We start from the raw sequence: 23,939 nt of genomic DNA on the forward strand, positions 1-23,939 counted from the left end.
TTTTTGACAATTAATGGCAAAAAAAAAATCACCAGTCACCAGTTTTTCCAACAATTCTTTGGTAACTTATCTTCACGTTTATAATGTACCAATAAAAATATTGTTTGCAAATTACCAAATTGTTTTTTATCTTTACCAACTTTTATTCACCCCTCTTATTAATGCCTTAAATTTACCAACTCTTATACAAATTAATCAATTTTTATTTATGCGACTTACCGACCTTTTTCCGATCTAATTCACTTATAGGTTGAAGTTATCAACTCTGATTTGAGTTACTTCCCAAATTTTATTTGATTTTTTTTAGTTTATCAACTTTTATTATGGTTTACCAAATTTTATTTTTGTTTCTTACAAGCTTCACAACTCTCATATGAAATTATCAATTAGTTTTGGTTGCCAGTGCAACGGTTCGGGATCTACTTCGTGATTTGTCACTCGTCTTGAAGAGGAATCATGCCGTGTGGCCCCAGTTGGTCTTCGTCAAGTTGTATGTACCCGTCGCAAACTATCTCAGATATACACTCATGCTTCAATCATTCATGTAATTCATTCTGTTTTACACGCCACGAATTACCTATATCAGTTAAGAGTGCGTACTTATGTAGATACTAGCTCCACGGTGATCAAATTTCGCCGTTTAGCCTATAAAAACTTGGATTAATATTCATCAATGATCAAATTCCACATACGAATCTCTGTTTTTTTTTTAGAATACATCTATTCCTTGTTCATATTCGGTGCAGGGCTTTAGTGATCGGAGAGTCAACTCTGGATCGTAGCTCGCAGCCGACTAAAGGGCTGATCGCCCACTGTGCAGACCACGTTTGTGTCTGTACAGAGGGCGGGCAGCCCTTTCTTGGGTCTCCTTGAGCCTCGTTGAGTTGGTTCCGATGGTTCCTTCGGCCTCCAGTTGATTCTGATGCTTGAATGTACTGTTTGCGTCTGTCTAGATATAACGCAACGGCTTTGCAGAGATATCATAGCGATGAAAACTGGGGTGTGATGCGACTCGTGCTCCAAACATGGGCTGTTTGGTTAATTGATTTTGTTGTTTGGCAAATTAGTTAGTGTGTTTCACAGACTAGCTGAATTTTATTGTCCCAACACTCATGCGGAAAGTACAAAAAAAAATCAATCAGTGCATCTCATGATAGGAACGTTTGCATTTACATTATCGCTTTTGCCAGTTCTAGCTATTTGTTTTTTAAATGATTTATAGGTTTCTTTGATTTCGTTGCATCATTCAGGTTCAGAAGCATCATTATAGATGAATTATAGTATAAATCATCAAATTCATTTGGATATCTTCTGCATTTCAAGATAGGATTACTTTAGTCTACTTTCACTGGTTTTATCACCAATTTTTTTAAGCTAGTTGAAGGATTCTCTTTTAATTTAGTGCTTGTTTACCCTTTATGCCTAGTAGGGTCTCTACCGAGGTCTTACGATAACTTTTCCATATACGACTTGGGTTGTTTTTTGTTGGGAAAACATCCTTATGGAATTTTGATTATTCCAAAACTATCCTTGGTACTAATATCTTCACGATAAATGCAGATGGTCATGGTAACCTTAGGAAAGACTATGATGATATCAACATTCTCCAAGAGCTCAATGAAGATTGATGAAGATCATGACAAAAGGAGAACAAGTCAGATATGACATAAAAATGATTAGGAAATGGAGATTCCATGGTCGATCTGTCATCAATATAAAATTTTTGGAAGTGACATACTCAGAAAGATCATTAGATGATTGATTGTAAGTCATTTCTCGCTGTGCAAATGTGCAAAACATCAACATAATGATAATTATGTGCGTGTGTTGATATCGAGTGATAAAGAGCCCTGGATTGTGCAGATATTGAGTCTTGGAGATGCAGGTGAACATGTCGTTTGAAGATGACCGTCGTCGAAAGGCTTATGTAAGGCTGAGGAAACCACAGCAGAAGAACTGATGATGTGTTAGAGAACAATTGGCAGTTTTTTAGAGGAATAATGGATGTAAAAGCGCCAGCAAACTCCAATTTAGGAAAACCTTGTCATTATTGCAGGAACGGATTGTATGGGCAATTTTGACCTTAGCAACTACACCAATCTACTCCCAACGGCTCCTTGCTTCACAAGAGAGTTTCCAACGGATAGATTGGGGATGTCTAAATAGAGAGGATTAAAGAAGCTTAAAAGGGTAGAAAGAAAAATAGAGAAATACTAGGGCTATTCATTATCATTTTCTCTATGATAATATTGTACATATTTCCATCTAAAAGTTCTCTATGTAGTGTTCTTGCTGTTTTGTAATTGTGTTAAAAGCAAGTGTACAAGAGTGATAATAGTATTCGTGTTCCGGTAGTGTGATCTATCGTTTCATAGGAACAGCACATGCTGATTGTAACTTGGATTGAAAATTTACTAATGGAATCCAGTCAGTGTCGAGGTTGTTACCTTAGAAAGAGGACGAAGGCCTGGGGATAAAGCTTATAAATTCTTGTGCGATCATCTCTATCTCGTCATTGTTGTCATCATTAGTTCACTGTATCTGCTTTCTAGCAATACTTGCACCTCTAACCCTTGATTTGCCACTTATCATTGTCAAAGTGCTATTCTTCATCTTCCACGAGAAATTTTGTTTAAAATTTGAAAACAACCTATTCACCCTACTTCTAGATTATATTGTTAGCCCCAACAATTTTTTTTTATATTTTATTTATCTTCATTTTTTATTATTTATTGTTTCATTTTAATATAAGGGTATTTATGGATGGCCATATAGATTCGCATGTTTAGGAATAAAAATTGGAAAATATTGAGTGAAACAACTTTTATTAAAAGAGAAAAGAAACTGATAACAGTCATTAGGTCAAATTAGTATAACTAAGTTCCTGAATCATAAATCTCTTGTTTGCAAAAGTAAGGCAACTTCCCCCGGCTTACTAGGCTCCTAACTGGCCTAGAATAAGCTAATGGCAACTCTAGTCTCATTCAATTAATAATAAACAAGAAACCAAGTCGCGGTTGTTAGGGCTCAAGAGAGCTTGTGTGAGCATAAGTGCCACCTCGCAAGAGAGTAATATATGCTGGTCTAACAATCTATTTAACTCCTCATGATTCATCTCAAAAGAGTCACAACATGAGTTCGGGCATTGAGCGCGCACAATATGTTTTTAACCCTGAATTTTTTTAGAGTCCTTCAATTATGAATTGTATTTAGTTTTAACTTTGATGGAGCATGAAATGACAACAAAAGGATGGTAGATTTTGCTTGGAAGCAATTAATAATAGATAATAAACCATCAAAGAAGATACATACTACCTTACTTAATCCTGGAGATCAAATGGAAGTTTAAACACAAAGGGATGAAGAAATTTTGAAGAAATTTATCCGAAGCATATAATATTCGAAATAAAATTTTGAGGTACAATTTACAATTCAAACTGATTATCAAAACATATACCAAAAATAGGAACTCATATTGTATTTCGAAGCAATGCAGAGGATGATGACAGGAGGATTGTATAGAAGAGGTAGTGAATGTGGAGACTTCGGTGCCGCTAGTCGAGGTGGCATGGGACGAAACAATCAATGCCAAAGAGAATGTGGATGGAGGTGCTAGGTACGTTGGGACCGGCAATTTTGATGGGAGAATGGGTGGTGGAGCGTTAAAGTTGAGAACGTTAAACGCTTCTCTTATGGGAGGACAGGGAGTGTGGTCCGGATGAGCGCACCACAGCCCTACAACCATCAAGCACTCCAGTTGCTTTCCATCGAAATCGGTACCAAGTTTCGAATTTGCCGCATCAAGTAACCTCCTGGTTCCATACATATCCCAAACCCAATCCACAAGTCGGACTTGGCCTTCCTCGGCCCTTGGCTTGATGACTTTTCTTCCACAAGTTATTTCTAATAAAATGACTCCAAAACTATAGACATCCGATTCCCTACTGGCCTTACCTGTGTAAATGCATTCATGAGCCATATAGCCCACAGTTCCAGCCAGCAACGTCATTTGTAACCCTTTGGCATGGTCAACTAACTTAGCCAAACCGAAGTCCCCTATTTTAGCATTGAAATCCGAATCGAGCATGATATTGCTGAACTTTATATCCCAGTGTACAATGCATTGTTCCCATTCTTCATGGAGGTAAAGCAATGCCGAGGCCATGCCTTGTGCGATTTTGTATCGCATTTCCCATGGCAAGAAAGATTGTTCTACGAATAGATAAGAATCAAGGCTACATTCGACAAGAACTCATAGATAAGGAGGAGTTCTTTTTCTCATGACACCACCCGATGAGTTGGACTAAGTTTCTATGTCAAAGTTGGCTTATGGTCTTCACTTCGGTGGCATACTCCTTTATCCCTTGCCTTGACCCTGGGTTAATCTTCTTGATTGTGACATTAGCATTCACGCTAGTCAAGTATCCTTCATACACTCTCCCAAAGCCCCCTTCCCCAAGCAACCATTCGGTTACGAAATTACCGGTCGCAGCGACCAAGTCCTTGTAGGTGAATTTCTTGGGGCCCGACACTTGCTCGAATTCTTCATCGATCCCTGTTTCAACTTCTTCTCCACTTATGTCAGCTGTCTTGCTCTTCAAATGGTGACGTAACCAAAGTATGGCTAGAACGAGAATGAGCAAAATCAAAGAACTTGAGCCTAAGATAGACTATAGCCATGACTTGCTCTTTTTAGCATCACCATTTGCTGGAATCAAACTATCTGTACCATTTGCTGGAATCGAATTATCTGTTCCGGCCACTTGCACCGTAGATCTGATTTCCCATGCCTCAATAGTGTGCAACTCGAAAAACGCACCTGTGGCAACCGAGAAACCGAAAGTCACCCACTCCGGCAAATACTTTGTCATGTTGACTGTATCATGGATGGCGGTGGAATTTCTGTTGGTACCCGTCTCATCGGCATCTATAATGAGAACGCTTAAGTTTTGCGTGCTTGAATTTTACATAATCATAGTGTTGATCCGTCCACTGCTCATGATTTTCTCGTTGAACCAATTGACGTAGCTATGGACCGCGGAAGTGAGATTATTCAAGTCCATACCGACATGTGTAGCTGGTGAACAAATCGGGTCCACGACATTGGTAGCATTGTTGTGAAAGTGTCGAACTCGACGGCTACAAATGAAGTAGAAGAGTCGGAAGGATCGCGTTTTGGATCTACAAGAGCAAGGTAGTATCCCGACGAGTTGACCGAGAGTTGAGACCCTTCAGGGACAAGAAAGAAGGTCAATCCATCGGCAGGGATCGACCTGTTTTTTGAATTGATGACGAAGGTGAATTGGGTGGTGAAATCCGCCACATTCCCTATCACCTTATCCCAAAGGCGCATCGGCTCGCGGTATGTGGCTCACCCCATGTTCTGAGTGGGGTTGCTGGCTAGATTGGCCTCCGTAATTTGGATGAAGCCGCTCGAATCATGCGTCGCATTGCCTTGGCGTTGAATGATACTATCGTTGAAAGCTTGGAAGCTAAATTCGATGCCCTGAGACGATGCTGAAGCCGTGAAGGCAATGGCTAGAGAGAGAACCAAGACTAAGAGCGATTGAAGCTCTCTGGTCTTGAAATTCATGATATCTGAGCTGCGAAGTTCCATTACCGTTGAGGTTTCTAGATTGCTCTCGAAATCAGGAACTTGGCACAGCTTTTTGGTGCTTTGACGTTACACGCACACATACATGGGCACGTGGTGGGTCCCGAAAACATTATTTTTGGACAACTTGCAATCGATGTCGGAACCCTTCACTGTTAAGGAAGATAAGAAAGTTCACCCGAGCTTCCACGACGACTTGCCTCTAGACTCGAAAAAAGATTATAAAAATATAAATAAGAGAGGGGTCATATTAACATATGTCGAGGAGGCACTTCATATCTAATTAATTAGAAAAATCGCCAAACTGTGAAGCACTGATCGTACACGCCACGCATGAGAAGAATCAATCCCATTGAAAATTATCCACTTCCTTTGTTGGTCATTAAACATGTGCTCTAGACTCTAGAGGATGGCATTCCAGATCGTGGAACTCCCCTTTCGCAGGAGACCAATTCGAATGGAGGACCGGGTTGGACAGCCTCGAATCACGGACCCAGATCCTTTACACCGAGTCTAGGGACGAATCCCTACCCGGCTTTCCAACTCGGATTTCTGCCCTACTCGTTCCTAGTCAGCAGCAGCCGCCCCGAGCCTGGCGACACCCTCTATACGTCACCGGTCGACGGACCAGAGTTGCGGCTCATCAACCTACAGCTCACCGGACCGGACAGCTACAACGCTTGGGCTCGGGACTTCCGACGAGCTCTTGTTACAAAAGACAAGGACAGCTTCCTCGACGGAACCGTCACTTTTCCAACCGAAGAATGACTCCAACGACATTGGCGGAAGTGCAATCAGTTGGTTCGCACTTGGATCGGAAATTGCCTCGCTCCCGACGTTGCGGCCGGACTCCCACCAACCGAGGATTTGAAGGTAATGTGGGAGAACATCCGTGAAATGTATGGGCGCCTTGACCGAGCGAAGCTATTTACAATCACTCAAGCTTTGTCGGAATTGAAGCAAGGAAACCTTTCGGTCACTGCTTGCTTCAACCTACCCTCGGCTCTGTGGAACGAGCTCGAGGCGGTCGAGGAACAGTTAGAGGGACTCGAGGCTACGCTCCGACAATATCGAACAATGAAGGACAGGGAGAAAGTAACACGATTCTTACCCATTCTGAATGAAACATACTCACATTTTAGGTCGCAGATTTTGGCGATGGAGCCAATGCCACCGCTCGGCCGGATCTATCAACTGGCCGTCCAAGAGGAGAGCCAGCGACTGGCCACGGCCGAGCATGGACGAGTTGAGAGCATCACTCTCACAGCACCATCGAAACCACCATATCGGAGCGTTGCAAGCATCGTCGGAAGCCATGGGAGTGTTCCACCTTTGGGGCTTCATCAAGCAGCGTGGAGCAGAAAAGAAGAGGAGAACCCTAGAAGTTCTTTTTGAACGGACGGTCAAGATCAAAAGGTTGGATCCAACGATCATCATTTGATCAGTCACTTGAGCGAATCAAATGGCCATTATCAGGTCACGTCAGCCCCTACTTTCAAGCCATCTCATGGCCCACAAAATGCCACGTCATCACAAAGGAGGAAGTGGGCAAAATTCCAAAAATAAAGGTAAATACTGTGAATGCAAGCGCCCACATCACACTATTGATACGTGTTGGAAATTGCATGGAAAACCAAATGACAAAGAAAAAAAGGAGAAAGATTTTTCTACTTACCAAGTTTCGGCACAAGGGACTGAAAGGGCAAATCAGACCATTACTCATGATCAGTATCAACATATTATGAGGACTCTGAATCAATTAAAGAATACCGACAAAAATGCAAGTTTTTCAGGTATTTCTTTCTGCAATAACAATGTTGTTTCAGTTGATGCATGGATAATTGATTCAAGCGCCAGTGACCACATAATCTGTGATGAACACATTTTTTCTGATGTTCACAAGAAAATTCATTCTTCTGTGACTGTTCGTCTTCCCAATGGTATCATCACTCATGTTACCAAAATTGGAACTGTCCATCTTAGCCAAACATTATCCTAAAAAATGTCCTCTACATTCCTGAATTTGAATTCAATCTCATATCTGTTTCCAAGATATGTGAAGACAATTCTTGTCGTGTCATATTCAATTCAGAAAATTGTTTCTTTCAGGACCATTCGACTGGCAAACTGATGGGCTTGGTTAGTGTTGCGCAAGGACTATTTTTGGATAAGCTTTCCAAAGGATTTTGATTTATCAAAAGGCATTTCATGTAATGCTACCACTAGCAATAAAAGTTTTCTTTCTCATCAGCGTTTGGATCATAGTGCTCGTTTTCCTTATCCAAATTGTATAATCTGCCCTTTGGCAAAGCAATCAGGAGCACTGTTTCCAAAAAGCACATCTCGAGCTACTAGTATTTTTTCTCTAATTCGTGTAGACATCTGGGGTCCCTATCACACTCCACATCATGATGGGTCTCGGTATTTTCTAACAATTGTCGATGATTATACTCGCGCTACTTGGGTGTTTCTCATGCAATCCAAGAGCCAAACCTTTTCCAATTTGTCGAATTTCGTTTCCTTGATCAAGAATCAATTCAATAAATCCATTCAAAGAATTCGCACAGACAATGGGCATGAATTTTTCACTACAAAGTGCAAATCTTTTCTTGCTTCTCATGGAATACTTGATGAAAGCTCTTGCACATACAATCCCCATAAAATGGGATTGTAGAACGTAAACATCACCATCTCTTAGAAGTAGCTCGAGCACTTAAATACCAAGCCTCAATTCCTGAAACCTTTTGGGGAGATTGTGTGGTTACAGCGGCCTATTTGATCAATCGCATGCCAACTCGAATTCTTGAAGGACGAACGCCTTTTGAGATGCTCTTTGGGAAACAACCAGAGATTGGACATCTGAGAGTATTTAGCTGTTTATGTTATGCGACGACTGTGGGCCCTCGGGACAAAATGGATCCTCGTGCCCTCCGATGTGTTTTCATGGGATATCCTCCTCTACAGAAAGGATACAAAGTTATGGAGATATCTACAGGTCGCTTCTTTGTTAGCCGAGATGTTGTTTTCCATGAAGATATATTTTCGTTCGAGGATTTGACATCTTCATCTCATACATTTATATCGGAGCCAAATCATCATCAGTTCTTATCAGAAGAAGATTTATCTGCAACCCCACAATACATCTTCGTTCCACCGATTCAGATGTCAACAATTCCTGAACCATCAAACCAAGCAGTCGATCCCCAGTAGCTTTACATTAGGAGGACACTTCACCTGCTCTGCTTGCACAGCCACATATTGAAGCTTCTTTATCACCCCTGGAACGATCAATTGTCGAGCAACCCCGACGCTCGAGACGTCCTGTTCGTCCACCTACATGGACTAAAAGACTATGTATGCCCCACATTGGAGTCTCAAGGTATACATTATCCTGTTTCTTCATACGTTTCTTTTAGTCGACTATCACCAGAGCACATGTGCTGTATTAGTCACATATCTGAAGAACAGGAACCAACTTCTTATGAAGAAGCGGCACGTGACCTACGCTGGCAACAGGCTATGAAGGTCAAACTAGATGCCCTTATTAAAAATCATACTTGGGACATAATTCCATTGCCTTTACATAGGAAATCAATTGGCTGCAAATGGGTATATAAAATTAAATACAAGGCAGATAGTTCAGTTGAACACTAGAAGGCTTAGCTAGTTGCGAAAGAATTCACACAACGGGAAGGTTTTTACTATCATGAAACATTTTCCCCTGTCGCCAAAGAGGTGACTGTGCATTCTTTTCTATCCATTGTTGCATTTCATAATTGGCAGTTGCATCAGATGGACGTACATAATGCTTTCCTTCATGGTGATCTAGGCGAAGAAATCTACATGGAACTTCCACAGGGTTTACGACGACAGGGGGAGTCTCGGGTATGTCGTCTTCGTAAATTCCTATATGGACTTAAGCAGGCTTCTCGACAGTGGTATGCAAAATTCACCAATGCACTCATGCATGGGGGCTTTAAGCACTCCAAGCATGACTATGCTTTATTCACATGGACCAAAGGTACTTCATCAATTTACTTGTTAATATATGTTGATGACATACTCATTATGGGAAATGATGATTCTGCCATTAGAAAATTCAAGGATTATCTGCATTCTACTTTCCATATCAAAGATTTGGGACCTCTCAAATATTTCCTTGGTAATGAGATAGCTCGATCGGACAAAGGAATATCCCTCAGTCAGCGGAAATTCATTTTGGAAATCATATCAGAAGCAGGATTATCAGGATGTAGGCCAGCTGTCATTCCTATTGAACAGAATGTCAAGCTTAAGACGCTTGAATATGATATGATTTTATCATCATCTAATGAGGATCCATTGCTTAAAGACCCGTCAGGATATCAACGACTTGTGGGAAAATTAATATATCTCACCATGACTAGACCTAATATATGTTATGCAGTGCGGATACTTAGCCAATTCATGCATAGTCTGAAGTAGTCTCATATGACAGTAGCATTGAAGGTTGTAAAGTATTTGAAGGGATGCCCAGGACTTGGAATTCTCTTATCTCGTGATTGCGACATGAAGATGACAGCTTATTGTAATACGGATTACGCTACTTGCCCAATGACAAGAAAATCTATCACAGGCTTTTGCATTTAATTGGAAAGATCCTTGATTTCATGGAAGACAAAGAAGCAATCAACCGTCTCATTATCATCAGCCGAATCTGAATATCGAGCTATGACAAAAACTGTTTGCGAAATAGTTTGGATATGGGGTTTGCTTTCGGACCTTGGGGTACAAATTGATGGAGCAAGCAAACTATTTTGTGACAATGATGTTGCACTTAAACTAGCAGCAAATCCAATCTTTCATGAAAGGACACAACATATAGAAGTTGATTGCCACTTTACTCGTGAAAAAATTCAAGAAGGAACCATCATAACTTGAGGAATTGGAACTGCGGAATAACCTGTAGATATTTTCACTAAGCCGTTATTCCAAAGACAACATGCGTATCTGTTGAGCAAGCTTGGCGCCTTCGACATATATAAGCCGCCAGCTTGAGGGGGAGTGTTGGAGAAAGGATTTGATTTGATCCTTTGACTCCACTAATTGATTCAGACAATCGGCATTAAGGAATATTGATGGAATATTCAGAAGATTAAATAGGAAAATGATATCATGTTTATTTATTTCCTGATTGCTTTTTGTACTATAAATACAGCCATGTACATGTACAAATACATATTGAGAAATACAAATTTCAGATTCCTCCTCTTCAATTTCTGTCACCTCTTGTGATTTTTTCTCTCATTTTGAGTTTGCAATAAGGAAACATAGAAGTCAAAGAAAAAGAAAAAGCAAAAGAAAATTTGAGTCAAAAATTGAAATCGGTTGAGGAAGTCTACCGCTTTCCTCAACAAAAATTTTGTGGCTGGCCCTTGACTCTCACACTGTCATTCAACAGCGGACGGTCATGCTGACCACTCCCTTAAGTAAATTCAAGTAACTAAGCGAATACAAAATTTCCACTGCTAGCCTTAAATTCCCTTCAGTAAATTTGTCAAAATGCAATTTAAAGCTTGCTGCAAATTTTTCTCTTTCTTAATTGCCGCCAAAAACCATTAATGGAGTGGTCCACGTAATTGTCCACGTCAAATCAATAGTCGTACCATGTGGAACGTCTAGTGATGATTGGTTGCCACATCAATAATTTCATGCCAAAATTAAACGGAAGAACTATATTGGAATTTTATTAAAAGGTTTAGAACTATATTGATATTATTGAAAAGTTAATGACTGAATTCATAGCCACACCATAAATTTATGACCGATTCGGTAATTCTCTCTATAATCGGGTGTACCGACGTCAGTGCAGCATATGGAGGGACTCGAAAATTTATTATTAGGGAATAGATTGAATGAATTAAATACCAATTGATTATTCTACCATACTACTTTTTTGTATAGGAAAAAAGTCACCAAAAACTCCAACTTATGTCCACTATGACATATTTCCCTGAATTTTTATGACATCAATAACCCCAAATTATGCACATTTACCCTCCTCTGTCAAGGTTCCGTAAGATGATTTTTTAGCCAAAACAACGTTATTCTTATTTCACTTAAATCATATAAGCACAACGCCATCATCGTTTGCTTTCTGTTGTCCATGTATGTAGATTTTTAATAATGTTCGTTGACGAAACTTTGATAGAGGGTAATTGTGTCACGTGGGTACAAGTTTGGGATATTTGGAAGCACAAACAAAGTTTAGTACAAATGTGTCGTAGTGGGCATTGGATTTTTTTTTATGGCTTTTTCCCTTTTGTATAATACTTGTTTTTTCCCTATTTCTTTAATTTGTGATTGGTCATAGTGCATCATGAATCCCCGATACATGCAGTTCATTAAGAGCTGAACACGTATCTTTTGTTTCTCTATTGTGCTCTATGGTTCTAAATTATAATCATATTAAATTTTAATTTTTACAATTAGTTATACCACAAGCTGGTAATTAAATTTTCCCATTAAGTAAATTAAAGTATCTACGCGAAATAACCCCAAATAGGAGTTCTATTTTACTCTTCCCAACTTAAAGAGGCTGGAAGATGGTTTAACACTATGGATCAAAGAGAAATAACCCCAAATTTTGCAAGGTTCGATCTTAAAGTGCATACACTTTCGCCTATTGAAAACAATAGCTAGTGTTGCAGAGGCAGAAAGAGTACTCCAGCCAGCTGATGATTAGGACAGCAGATGAGATACCCGGAGCAGACGCTCTAAATTTGTTCATCAATGCTTACTGTATGTTAGACTGAATCCACGATGCTATGGACTTACTTGCCTTGATGATTGAAAGGAACTGCTTGCCCGACCTTCACACTTGCACGGCATCGATCATCAGTTGCTGCAGAGATAAAAGTGTAAAAATATGTGTCGAGTTTGAGTCCGTGAACGAAACCCGACCCGAGATAAATTATAAACAAGCCTGGTTTATTATAGGAAAGTTTGAAATTAAGCAAAGCATATTATAATTTGGAATCTTGATCAAGAATTAAATTTGGGCGTGTTGAAGTTGCAAAGATGATATTAACTTTCCTATATTATGTTGGAGTCTTGGGCGTGAAACAAGAAAGTCCAACGTGGCTTTGACTTGGACCATGATTCGGTCAACTCTGGGGCACATATAATATATCCTATTGTGGGCACCTTGGGAGATGGTAATTGAAGAGTGTAGAGCGTGGTCTTCATGCCGTCCAAGTCCAGAGAAGACTTGAAGCACCGAAACGAGTGCTTGGTGAGTTTTGTGGATTTTTCTTCGGCAAATTACATCCAAGAGCATAAGTGTTTGTAGTGGATTAAATCTCATGTAAGATTTATTAATTCTTTTGTTAGATTGAGAGATTATTTTATGACGAATTGTGGGGCTAAACACTGTGTGATTTATTAGGGGTAATTGGAGCTTGGAAAACACCGAGAGTGTTTGAGTGACTCGAATGTAGCTGTAATTTCCGTTATATCGCTTCATATATAGTGGAATTTCATGCTACTCTCCTCGCGAACGTAGGTCACTATAACTAAATCATGTAAATCTGATGTCCAATTTATTTTTTTGTTCTGTCAATTTTACTGTTCGATCGCTTGCTCACGCAAAAATTGATATCTGAGCTAGGCTTGGCTGAGTTGAAGCGAATCTATGGCGACAGAAGAAGGAAAAGTGAAAATAGACAGATTTGATGGAAAGGACTTTGGTTTATGGAAGATGCAAATTGAGAATTATCTATGTCAGATGAAATTGCACTTACTCCTATCTGAGAAGAAGCTAGAGACGATGAAGTAAGCTGATTGGAAAAAAAAATGGATAAGCAAGTATTGGGTGTTATTTGGCTGATGTTGGCTCGTAACTTTGCATTTAACATTGTGAAAGAGAACCACTCCGAGTTTGATGAGAGCCCTATCGAACATGTACGAGAAGCCCTCTGCGATTAAGAAAGTTTATTTGATGCGACGTCTGTTTAATTTGAAGATGAGCGAAGGTGCATGACTTGCAGGTGATATCAATGAATTCAATGTGATTGTTAGTCAGTTGAGATTGATTTTGAAGATGAGGTATGTGCTTTAATTTTATTATCTTCATTGCCCAATAATTGGAATACTATTGTTATTACTGTTAGTAATTCCTCTGGGTCAACAAGTTTGACGTTTGATGAGATTCGAGATTTAATTCAGAATGAGGACATCTGAAGAAGAGAATTTAGTAAACATGTATCTACTGCTTTAATAGGTGAAAATAGAAGAAGAACTAGTACACGTGTTAGCAAGAGTAGTATAAACTTGAATAGAAGAAATCAGTCTAGGACTGGTGGTGTTGTTTGTTGGAGTTGTGACAAGAAAGGGCATCTTAGAAGGGATTGCTTTAAGCTAAAAAACGACAAGGGTTAAGGATTGCTTTAGTCTGCGGATGATGTTGCAGCTATAGCTGACAGTAATTCAAATAGTGCCAATTATGTATTGTTTGTCACTAATGATTCGTCGTTTGATGGATGGATGGATTCTAGTTGTTCGTTTCACGCTACACTAAACAAGAACTGGTTTACTACGTATCAATGCATTTATAGTAGTAAAGTATAGTTGGGGAACAACGTTGAGTGCAATGTTGTGGATGTTCGTGATATTAAAATCAGAATGCATGATAATATTATGAGGACATTAATTGGAGTAAGGCATGTTCCAAAGTTGAAGAAGAACCCGATTTCCTTGAGTACTCTAGATTCAGCTAGGTGTCAGTATACTTCAGAAGATAGAAGTCTGAAAATTATTCGAGGCGTCTTGGTGATAATGAAAGGAATCAAGCATAGTAGCCTATGTGAGCTTCAAGGTGAGACGGTGATGGAATTCTCCGCGAAGACGTTGGATGCATCCGTTCAAGAGTTTGAATTGTAGGGCACATTAGCGAAAGAAGCCTGAAGGTTTCTAAGTGAAAGGAATTTGCTATGTGGTTAAATTACTAATGAACTAAATGTATGCGGTTGTTGTGACTTAGATCAACGACGGAAAGTGCAGTTCAGTGCAACTGTCAGAAAAACTACGAATATTGCAAAATTAATTCACTTGAATGTTTGCAAGTTGTCGCGATTTCTTTCAAGAACAAACTGTTTGGTTTATGCTAATAATTGTGGATGACTACTCGAGGAAAACTTAGATGTTTATACTAAGGAGCAAGTTTGATGTTATTGTCAAGATCATACAGTTGAAAGCTTTGATCGAAAAGGAGACTGGTAAAACAATCAAGTATGTGCGGACTAACAGTAGCATGGAGTTTTGCTCAAAGCTGTTAAACAAATTCTGCATGAGGGAAAGCAAAGTGAAACACCACACTAGTGGTTCAACATGTTGCAGAGTTGATGAGCAGAACATTACTAAAGATGGCCCATAAAATGCTCTATAATGCTGGTATGGTTAGGAGATTCCTGGCAGATGCATTTGGTACGGCGAGCTACTTGAAATATAGGTCTCCATCAACTACGATAGGATGTTAAACTCTCGAAGAAGTGCATCAGATAATGTTGCTAATTATTATGTTCTTAGAATATTTGGTTGCCCATGTTATGTTCGAGTAAGCGATGGTAAGCTCGATGGAAAGACATGAAAGTGCATGTTCCTAGGTTATACATAAGGTGAGCGGGGCTATTGATTGTGGTGTCCGGAATTAAATTCACCTATTATTAGCAAAGAAGTTTCATTTGACGAGTATCCAGTGCTTCTAGGTATGAGTATTATTGGCAGTGTTCATACAAATCTGAACTGTGTTCAGCTTAAGGTGGAATTGCAATCAGAAACTCCTGAGGTAGCGGGTAATAACAAAGTAATCAACACAAATGGTGCCTGTAGCGAGGTGGAGCCTATAAAACCAACAGTTGCTGATAAGGTATGTGTTCGATCTTCTAGCAATTATGGATGCAACGATGGTTTTGCTTTATATGTAGTTAAGGAGATTGTGTCGGAAAATCCTTGTGGAGTAGTTAAAGGTGCATGTGAAGTTAGCGTTCTGATGAGGTCTACGGTTATAGCAAAGTTCAAGCGAGACTTGGACTTCAAAGATGTCTGTGGCGGTTGAGTTGATGTGAGGCTGAGGGAGAGCAGTAGCGAAATTCGGATTATATCAAAGCGACCGTAACTTGGTTCAAACCTCGAGCCAAGATGGAGATTGCAAAAATCTATCTCGAGTTTAAGTCCATGAACGAAATCCAACCAGAGATAAATTATAAACAAGCCTGGTTTATTATAGGAAAGTTTAAAATTAAGCAAACATATTACGATTTGGAATCTGGATCAAGAATTAAATTTGGGCGCGTTGAAGTTGCAAAGATAATATCAACTTTCCTATATTACGTAGGAGTCTTGGGCGTGAAACAAGAAAGTCCAACGTGGCTTTGACTTGGACCATGATTCGGTGAATTCTTGGGCACATATAATATATTCTATAGTGGACACCTTGCGAGACAGTAGTTGAAGAGTGCAGAGCATGGTCTTCATACCATCCAAGTCCAGAGAAGACTTGAAGCACCGAAACGAGTGCTTAGTGAGTTTTGTGGGTTTTTCTTCAGCAAATTACATCCAAGAGCGTAAGTGTTTGTAGCGGATTAAATCTTGTGTAAGATTTGTTAACTCTTTCGTGAGATTGAGAAATTATTTCACGAGAAATTATAGGGCTCAACACTATGATTCATTAGGTGTAATTGGAACTTGGGAAATACTGAAAATGTTTAAGTACTCGAATGTAGTTATAATCTCCGTTGTATCGCTTGATCTATAGTGAAATTTCGTGCTACTCTCCCCGTGGACGTAAGCCAAACCATGTAAATTTGATGTTCAATTTATTTTTTGTTCTGTCAATTTTACCGTTCGTTGATTGCTTGCTCCCACAACAAAAAGAATGGACGTGTCGATGACTCTTGCGAGAGAAATGCTTCATAGGGGCGTGACCCCACTCATAGATGGATTTTGCCGGGTCAAGAACGTTCGGGCCGCAGAAGAGCAATCCAATTAGATGCGGCCTCGCGATCTAATGTTTTTGGAAGATCATGCCTTGGCCACTCTTTTGGCTGGCTTGTCTGAAACAGGACAGCTCGACAAAACCAGAAGAGTTACTTATCGAAAAAATCCACCGTTTGAAGTGTTCTCCTAACTCCAGTCAAGATTCTGAAGCTTCTCCAAAATTGAATGACAAGGCTACAAATTAATTAGCTCGGGCAGTCTTCGAACTGTCTTTTACAACTCAAGACAGGAATTGCTAAATCCTCATGACCATGGAACATTACAGCTCAATGCACATGATCTTCAAACATTGAGACCTTATGGCGTTCCAATGATTCTCCATTGTCTTGTCTCAGACCATTGCTCTCACTGCTTCAGCATCTTCTGAAGGAATCTCGCTCATTTTACGGACTTTTCAAAGACAGAGCCCAGCTCGAAGGCGAGGCATCTCTATTTACTTCCTGCATCCAACACTATACAGATCACTTCCAGTGCCGGCCGAGCCAAATATCATGAGCCCTTGCACCTATGGGATGAGGCGACCCAGCATTTTACAAAAAATGCAACGCGGGCATACTAAGTCTTTCAATTTGTGCAACGACAGAACAATTTACGAAATTTCTATTAAGACCAACTAAAAAGTTTAAGACTTAAAAGTAGTTTCACTTTATGAGTTCAGGCAATCAGCGCTCACAATATGTATTCAACCTGAATTTGTTCGGAGTCCTTCATATGTGAGGCGTATTGACTTTTAACATTGATGGAGCATGAAAGGACAGCACAAGGATGATCGATTTTGCTAGGAAACTCTAACTAGCAATGGACAACAGATAATAAACCATCAAAAGAAGATAAATACTACCTTCCTTATTATGGACATCAAAAGAAGATAAATACTGATGTACACATAAAGTAACTTATATGAAACAGATAATATCCAACATCAAATTTCGAAGTACAATGTACAAGTCAAACTGATTATCAAAAAATATACCAAAAGAAGGAATTCATCCGGCTTTTGGGAGCAATGCAGAGGAAGCTGAATAAGAGGATCGTATAGAAGAGGTAGGAAATGTGGACTCTTCGGTCCCGCTGGTTGAGGTGACATTGGACGAAACAATCGATACTGTAGAGAATTCGGATAGAGGCGCCATATATGTAGGGACTGGCAACTTCGATGGGAGAATAGGCAGCGGAGTGTTAAAGTTGAGAACACTCAATGCTTCTCTTATAGAAGGACGGGCAATGTGGTCCGGATGAGCGCACCACAAGCCTACAACCATCAAGCACTCTAGTTGCTTTTGATCGAAATCAGTACCAAGTTTCACCTCTGCCGCATCAAATAGCCTCCCAGTCCCATACAGCTTCCAAACCCAGTCCACCAGCCGAACTTGACCTTCCTCGGCCCTGGGCTCAATGACTTTTCTTCCACAAGCTATTTCTAATAGGACGGCTCCAAAGCTATAGACATCCGATTCCTTACTCGCCTTGCCCGTGTAAATGCATTCAGGAGCCATATAGCCCATGGTCCCCGCCAACACTGTCGTTTGTAATCCTTTGGCATGGTCAACTAACCTAGCCAAACCGAAGTCCCCTAATTTGGCATTGAAATCGGTATCGAGCATGATATTGCTGGACTTTATATCCCGGTGCAGGACACATTGTTCCCATTCTTCATGGAGGTAAAGCAATGCCGAGGCTATGCCTTGTGCGATGATGTACCGCTTTTCCCATGGTAAGAAGGTTCGTTCTTTAAATAGATGAGAATCAAGGCTACCATTAGACATGAACTCATATATAAGGAGGAGTTCCTTTTTCTCATGACACCACCCGATGAGTTGGACTAAGTTTCTGTGCCGAAGCTGACTTATGGTCTTCACTTCGGTGGCATACTCCTTTATCCCTTGTCTTGACCCCGGGCTAATCTTCTTGATTGCGACATTAGCATTCATGCTGGTCAAGAAACCTTGGTACACTCTCCCAAAGCCCCCTTCCCCAAGCAACCGTTCGATTGTGAAATTATCGGTCGCTGCAATCAAGTCCTTGTAGGAGAATTTCTTGGGCCCCGACACTTGCCCGAATTCTTCTTCGATCGCTACATCATCTTCTTCTCCACTCGTGTAAGTTCTCTTTCTCTTCGAACGTTGACGAAACCAAATGAAGGCTAGAGCAAGAATGAGTAAAATTAAAGAACCTGAGCCTAAGATAGACCATAGCCATAACTCACTCTTTTTAGCATCACCATTTGCTGGAGGTGGAACCGAAATATCTGTTTCAGCCACTTGCACAATAGATCTGAATTCCCATGCCTCAATAGTGTGCAGCTCGAAAACTGAACCAGTGGTAGCCGAGAAACCGAAAGTCACCCACTCCGGCAAATACTTTGTCATGTTAACTATATCAGAGATGGCGGAGGAACTTATGTTGGTACCCATGGCATCGGCATCTATCACGAGAACGCTCAAGTTCTGTGTGCTTGAATTGTATGCTATCGTAGCGTTGATACGCCCACCGGTCGTGATTTTCTCGAAGAGCCAATCAGTGCAATTACTGACCGTGGAAGTGAGATTATTCAAGTCTATACCGACATGTGCTTTTAGTGAACAAAACGGGTCCACAACATTGGCATAGTTGTTGACATAAGTGTCGAACTCGACGGCTACAAACGAAGTAGAAGAGTTGGAAGGATCTTGCAGAGCAAGCTGTTGTCCTGACGAGTTGGCTGGGAGTTGAGATCCTTTGGGCACAAGAAAGAAGGTCATTCCATCAGCGAAACTCGTGCTTCGTAGAGAATTGATGACGAAGGTGAATTGGGTGGTGAAATCCGCCACGTTCCCTGTCGCCTTATCCCAAAGGCGCATCGGCTCGTGGTACGTGGCCCAGCCCACGCTCGAAGAGAGGATCTTGTCTCGATTGGCCTCCGTAATTTGGATGAAGCTGCTCGAATCATACGTCGCATTGCCTTGGCGTTGAATGATACTATCGTTGAAAGTCTGGAAGCTGAAATCTATGCCCTGTGACGATGCCGAAGCAGTGAAGGCAATGGCTAGAGAGAGAACCAAGACTAGTAAGAGTGATCGAAGCTCTCTGGTCTTGAAACTCATGATCTCTTAGCTGCGAAGTTCCATTCTCGTTGAGGTTTCAAGATTGCTCTTGAAATCTGGGAATCAGCACAGCTTTTGGGTGCGTTGACGTTGTTACCTGCACATATATGCGTCCGTGGCGTGTTCCAATGACTTTTCTTTGTTGACGAACTTGCTATCAACCGTGGAACGGTTCAATGTAAACGAGATTGACAGAGTCCACACGTGCTGCCACGAAGACTAGTCTCTTGATTTGAAAATAATAAAAAAAGGGAACACGATTGAAATGATGACCTTCCAACGTGGTGGCACTTCGACGGCGCTGACGTAGAAGAACAGAACTGAAATGTCGTGGTTTTGCAATTTTTTTAATTTTCTAAACATTTCCTTTTATTTCTCCTTTTCATTTATGTTCATTTTTGTTCTTTTCTTTTAGAGATATGTTTAATAGAAGTCCTAAAACTTATCACGATAGTGTAATTGAGTCCTAAAACTTGCAAAAAGTCTAATCATGTCTTAAAACTTATCAAGTTGGTTCAATCGAGTCCTAAAATTAACACCGTCCAACTAGGCTAATGAAAAATGCTGACGTGTCTTATTTTATTACTTTTTTTAGACAGGTAGCAATGATGTGGCGCTTGTTGGATGCCACATCAGAAAAAAAAAATTAAAAATATAAATTAAATTAAATAAAAAAGCTAAAAGCTAAAAAGAAGAAGAAGAAGAAGGTGAACAGACACAACCGGCGACTGTGGCCAAGCCCTCGCCATTGCCGGTGGCCGTTACCACAGCCACCGGGAAGGGCCGGCGGAGGTTACCTGGCCTTATTGAAGCCCAGTGACCCTCGTCGGCCCCAGGCGAGGTCCCGACGAGGGCCTGCAAGCTTGGATCTAGGGGAGGGCACGACCCTCACCCCAGATTTGAGCGAGGGTCGCCGGCCCTAACCTGGGGCCGGCAAGGGCTAACGAGGCCTCCCCTGGGGTGGGCGACGCTAGGCCAGGCCTTGCTTGCCCCATGCGAGGGCCGGCGACCCTCACTCAGATCTGGGGTGAGGGTTGCGCTCTCCCCCAGATCGGGGCTTGTAGGCCCTTGACGGGGCCTCGCCCGAGGCCTGCGAGGGTCATCGAGCTTTGAGAAGGCCTAGGTGACCTCCGTCAGCCCTTCCCGATCGCCACCAGCAACGACGAGGGCGTGGCCACAGCGCCGTAGGTCTTCTCCTTCTTGTTTTTTTTATTTTTTAAACTTAATTTAAATAAAATTTGAAAATTAAAATAAGTCACATATGAGAGATAAAATATTAAAATAAGCCACGTCAGCGTTTTCCGTTAATAAGTTAGACGGTGTTAATTTTATGACTCAATAGAAGCAATTTGACAAGTTTAAGGACTTAATTGCACTTTTTTCAAGTTTTAGGACTCAATTGCACTTTCATGACAAGTTTTAAGACTTCTAGTGAACATATCCCTTTCTTTTATTTTCCACACCACTATTCATCTTCTTCCTTATGTCTCATCTCCTTCCACTTCAATGTCAAGAAGACATCACTGTCCATCTTCTCTTTATGTGGCCACAGGTTGTAACCCTCGCCCATATCTGCAATCCCTGTCTCTCCTCTCTAATCGATTCCATTCTTCCATAAGCGAAAAAATGTGTTTAAGTGCACTGGAAGTCATAAACTTATTACAAAAGTACAATTGAGTCCTCAAACTTATTGTGAAAATACAATCAAGTTCTAAAACTTTCAAAAGAAAGCAATCAACAGAAGGATTTGATCAAACCAATGTGACAAGTTTTATGACTTGATTGCACTTTTTGAATGTTTTGAAATTCAATTGCACTTTGATGACAAGTTTTAAAACTTCTAATGCACTTTCGTCTCACATCCTCAAATCGCCTCCTCTCACCGTCACCATCTCTCTCTCCGTTGAGACTCGATATTCTTTTATGTTTCAGTGTTCAATAACATTGTCACAATAGTCTCGTGCCATACTAATCGACACTAAACCCACCTAACCCCAACATCTGCAAAACAATCTGATTCTTCTCCCAACCCTCAAATCATGCAGCTTCGCTGATACTCCTTCAATTCAATTATCATGATTCGTATACATTAGTGAAGCAAAGAGAGAGATCACCCCTTCCCACTCCTCGGTGACAAGAAACAGTCTCCAAAAATGGGGTTCGAAGAAGCCATAAAGGTTAATATCACAAAAAACCTTCAAACTATACCCATTTTGACACAAATATCGGATTTTTTTGTGTCACTAAAAACTTTAAACTTGTCCATTATGACACAAATACTCCAAACTCTTTTTGACATAAAAAAAACCCTGAACTTATACTAGTGTGACAAATATAGCTTGGATGAAACTGAAATAGAGGATATATATGCCATACATGTATAAGTTTAGGTTTTTTGTGACACAAAAAAAGTTTAGGTATTTGTGTCACAGTTGACAAGTTTATGATTTTTTATAACACAAAAAAGTTTAGGATTTTTGTGTCACAATGAATATAATTTAGGGTTTTTTTTTTGTGATATTTGCCCAAGCCATAATAAAGTTGATCACCCGCAGGCCCAACGAAAGAAAAGGTGGGCCCCAACCTCAACAGGTGGGACTATCATCTCCTTTCGCAAGTCGCCCAAACCCAACAAGCCGAAAACCAATCATCGTGGTCGAGAAGCCACGCCCGACGAGTTCCTTTGCCCTGTTTCGGGGTCTCTCATGACCAACCCAGATTTAGACAAGGGTTGCTAGCCATCGCCAAGGTCCCGGTGAAGCCCTGCCAAATGGTGGGGCGTCCTAAAAACAAGACGAACAATAAGGAAAAAGAATAAAAGAAAAAAAATCAAAACAGTAGAAAGTTAAAAAAAAAACAAACAAAGATTGAGACCATGACAATAATAAGAAAATATCAAAAAGCTTATAAAATTTCTTAAAACATCTTTTGGCGTCATACACATCATATTGCCAGTCTAATTACGTAGAATAAATGGCGCTAACTGGATTGCCATTTGGCAATTACCGGTCTAAATTGGCCGAATAAACTACATTGAAAAATCGAAGATTTAGAACTACGTTGGTCAAATTAAAAAGTTTATGACTGAATTGGCATCCGTACATTAAAGTTTATAATCCAGATCTACTTCCTTTGTGGGTCATTAAACATGTGCTCTAGAGGATAGTCTCTAATCACATAAAAATGTGAGACTTTATAAAATTTGATGTATAAAATTGGTTTACAAAAATGACGTGTCAAGTTGATATTGACACTTGAATGCAACTCACTCGTTTAAAGAGCCATCCAAAGTCTAAAACATCACACAAATAAACTAATTTAGTGAGCTAGTTTTAATAAGTCAAGCACTGGATTGACATCAGACATGGGTCATTGATTACGCCCCGTGTTAAACGTAAGATGATTGCTTTGTTATAGAAATAATATATGATGCAAAGAAAAACACTTTTTCATCATACTAGAACACCGTGACGAAAGATTAGGTTTACCAGACACCTTCTTTTTGCGTTTTTCTTTTTTTTTTTTCCATTTTTTTTGGTCCGAAGGGTTTAGTTTAGGAGACTTTGTCAATATTAGGCTTTCTTTATTCGGTCAAAAACGACAAGTGGCCATCAGCGACTGAGCCATCATATTTGACCTTTGACCTTAATAGATTTTTCATTGCCATGTAATAAGGGAATAGATTGAACGAATTATCTATCAGTCGGTCACTTTGCCTTACTGCTTTCTTGTATAATGCTGATTTATTCCCCCATTTCTTTAATTCATGCAGTCCACTAAGAGCCGAATACATAGATTTTATTTCTCTATTGTGGACTACGGTTCTAAAACATAACCATATTAATTTTCAATTTTTTACGATTAGATATGCCAAGGGTTGGTGATTCAAATTTGCCCATTAAGGAAATTCGAGTATCTAAGCCAATAGAAAATCCCCACTGCTCTCCAGTAGCCTACAATTCCCTCAAGTAATGTTAATCCTCAACCGTTGCTATTCCTCATACCCACAACGGATCATAGCACATGATGGTTGAAACATCCTCTTCAACCATGTTCAAATGTAGCCGCATTTGTAATGTTATGTCTCTCTCTTTTGAAAAGAGGCGAGTTACAGCTTGTGCAACTTTAGACTTTTTGCTCATACTTGAGGAAAGGAAAAAGTCCAAGAAACTGAAAGCTTGCTGGAGTCTCTTTCCTATTCCCGCGTC

General features: G+C 40.3%; 1 protein-coding gene and 1 pseudogene across 1 annotated transcript; both read right to left on the bottom strand.

Moving 5' to 3' along the window:
* Nucleotides 1–3,470: 3,470 nt before the first annotated feature.
* Nucleotides 3,471–5,648, bottom strand: LOC115682122 (L-type lectin-domain containing receptor kinase IX.1-like; annotated as a pseudogene).
* An 11,892-nt stretch (nt 5,649–17,540) lies between these two features.
* Nucleotides 17,541–19,802, bottom strand: LOC115682046 (L-type lectin-domain containing receptor kinase IX.1-like). The gene has a single exon (XM_030606174.2). It carries the CDS (start codon nt 19,729–19,731, stop codon nt 17,635–17,637), a length of 2,097 nt encoding a protein of 698 aa, XP_030462034.1. The 5' UTR covers nt 19,732–19,802; the 3' UTR covers nt 17,541–17,634.
* Between the last annotated feature and the right edge of the window lie 4,137 nt (nt 19,803–23,939).

This window comes from Syzygium oleosum, unplaced genomic scaffold, assembly GCF_021117445.2.
Source record: "Syzygium oleosum isolate NSW1041296 unplaced genomic scaffold, Sole_v2.1 Sole_v2.18, whole genome shotgun sequence".
In the NCBI taxonomy this organism is placed as follows: domain Eukaryota; kingdom Viridiplantae; phylum Streptophyta; class Magnoliopsida; order Myrtales; family Myrtaceae; genus Syzygium; species Syzygium oleosum.

Excerpts from the sequence above, each read along its gene's own strand:
- LOC115682046 (XM_030606174.2), bottom strand. The coding sequence starts at position 19,731 with ATGAGTTTCAAGACCAGAGAGCTTCGATCACTCTTACTAGTCTTGGTT.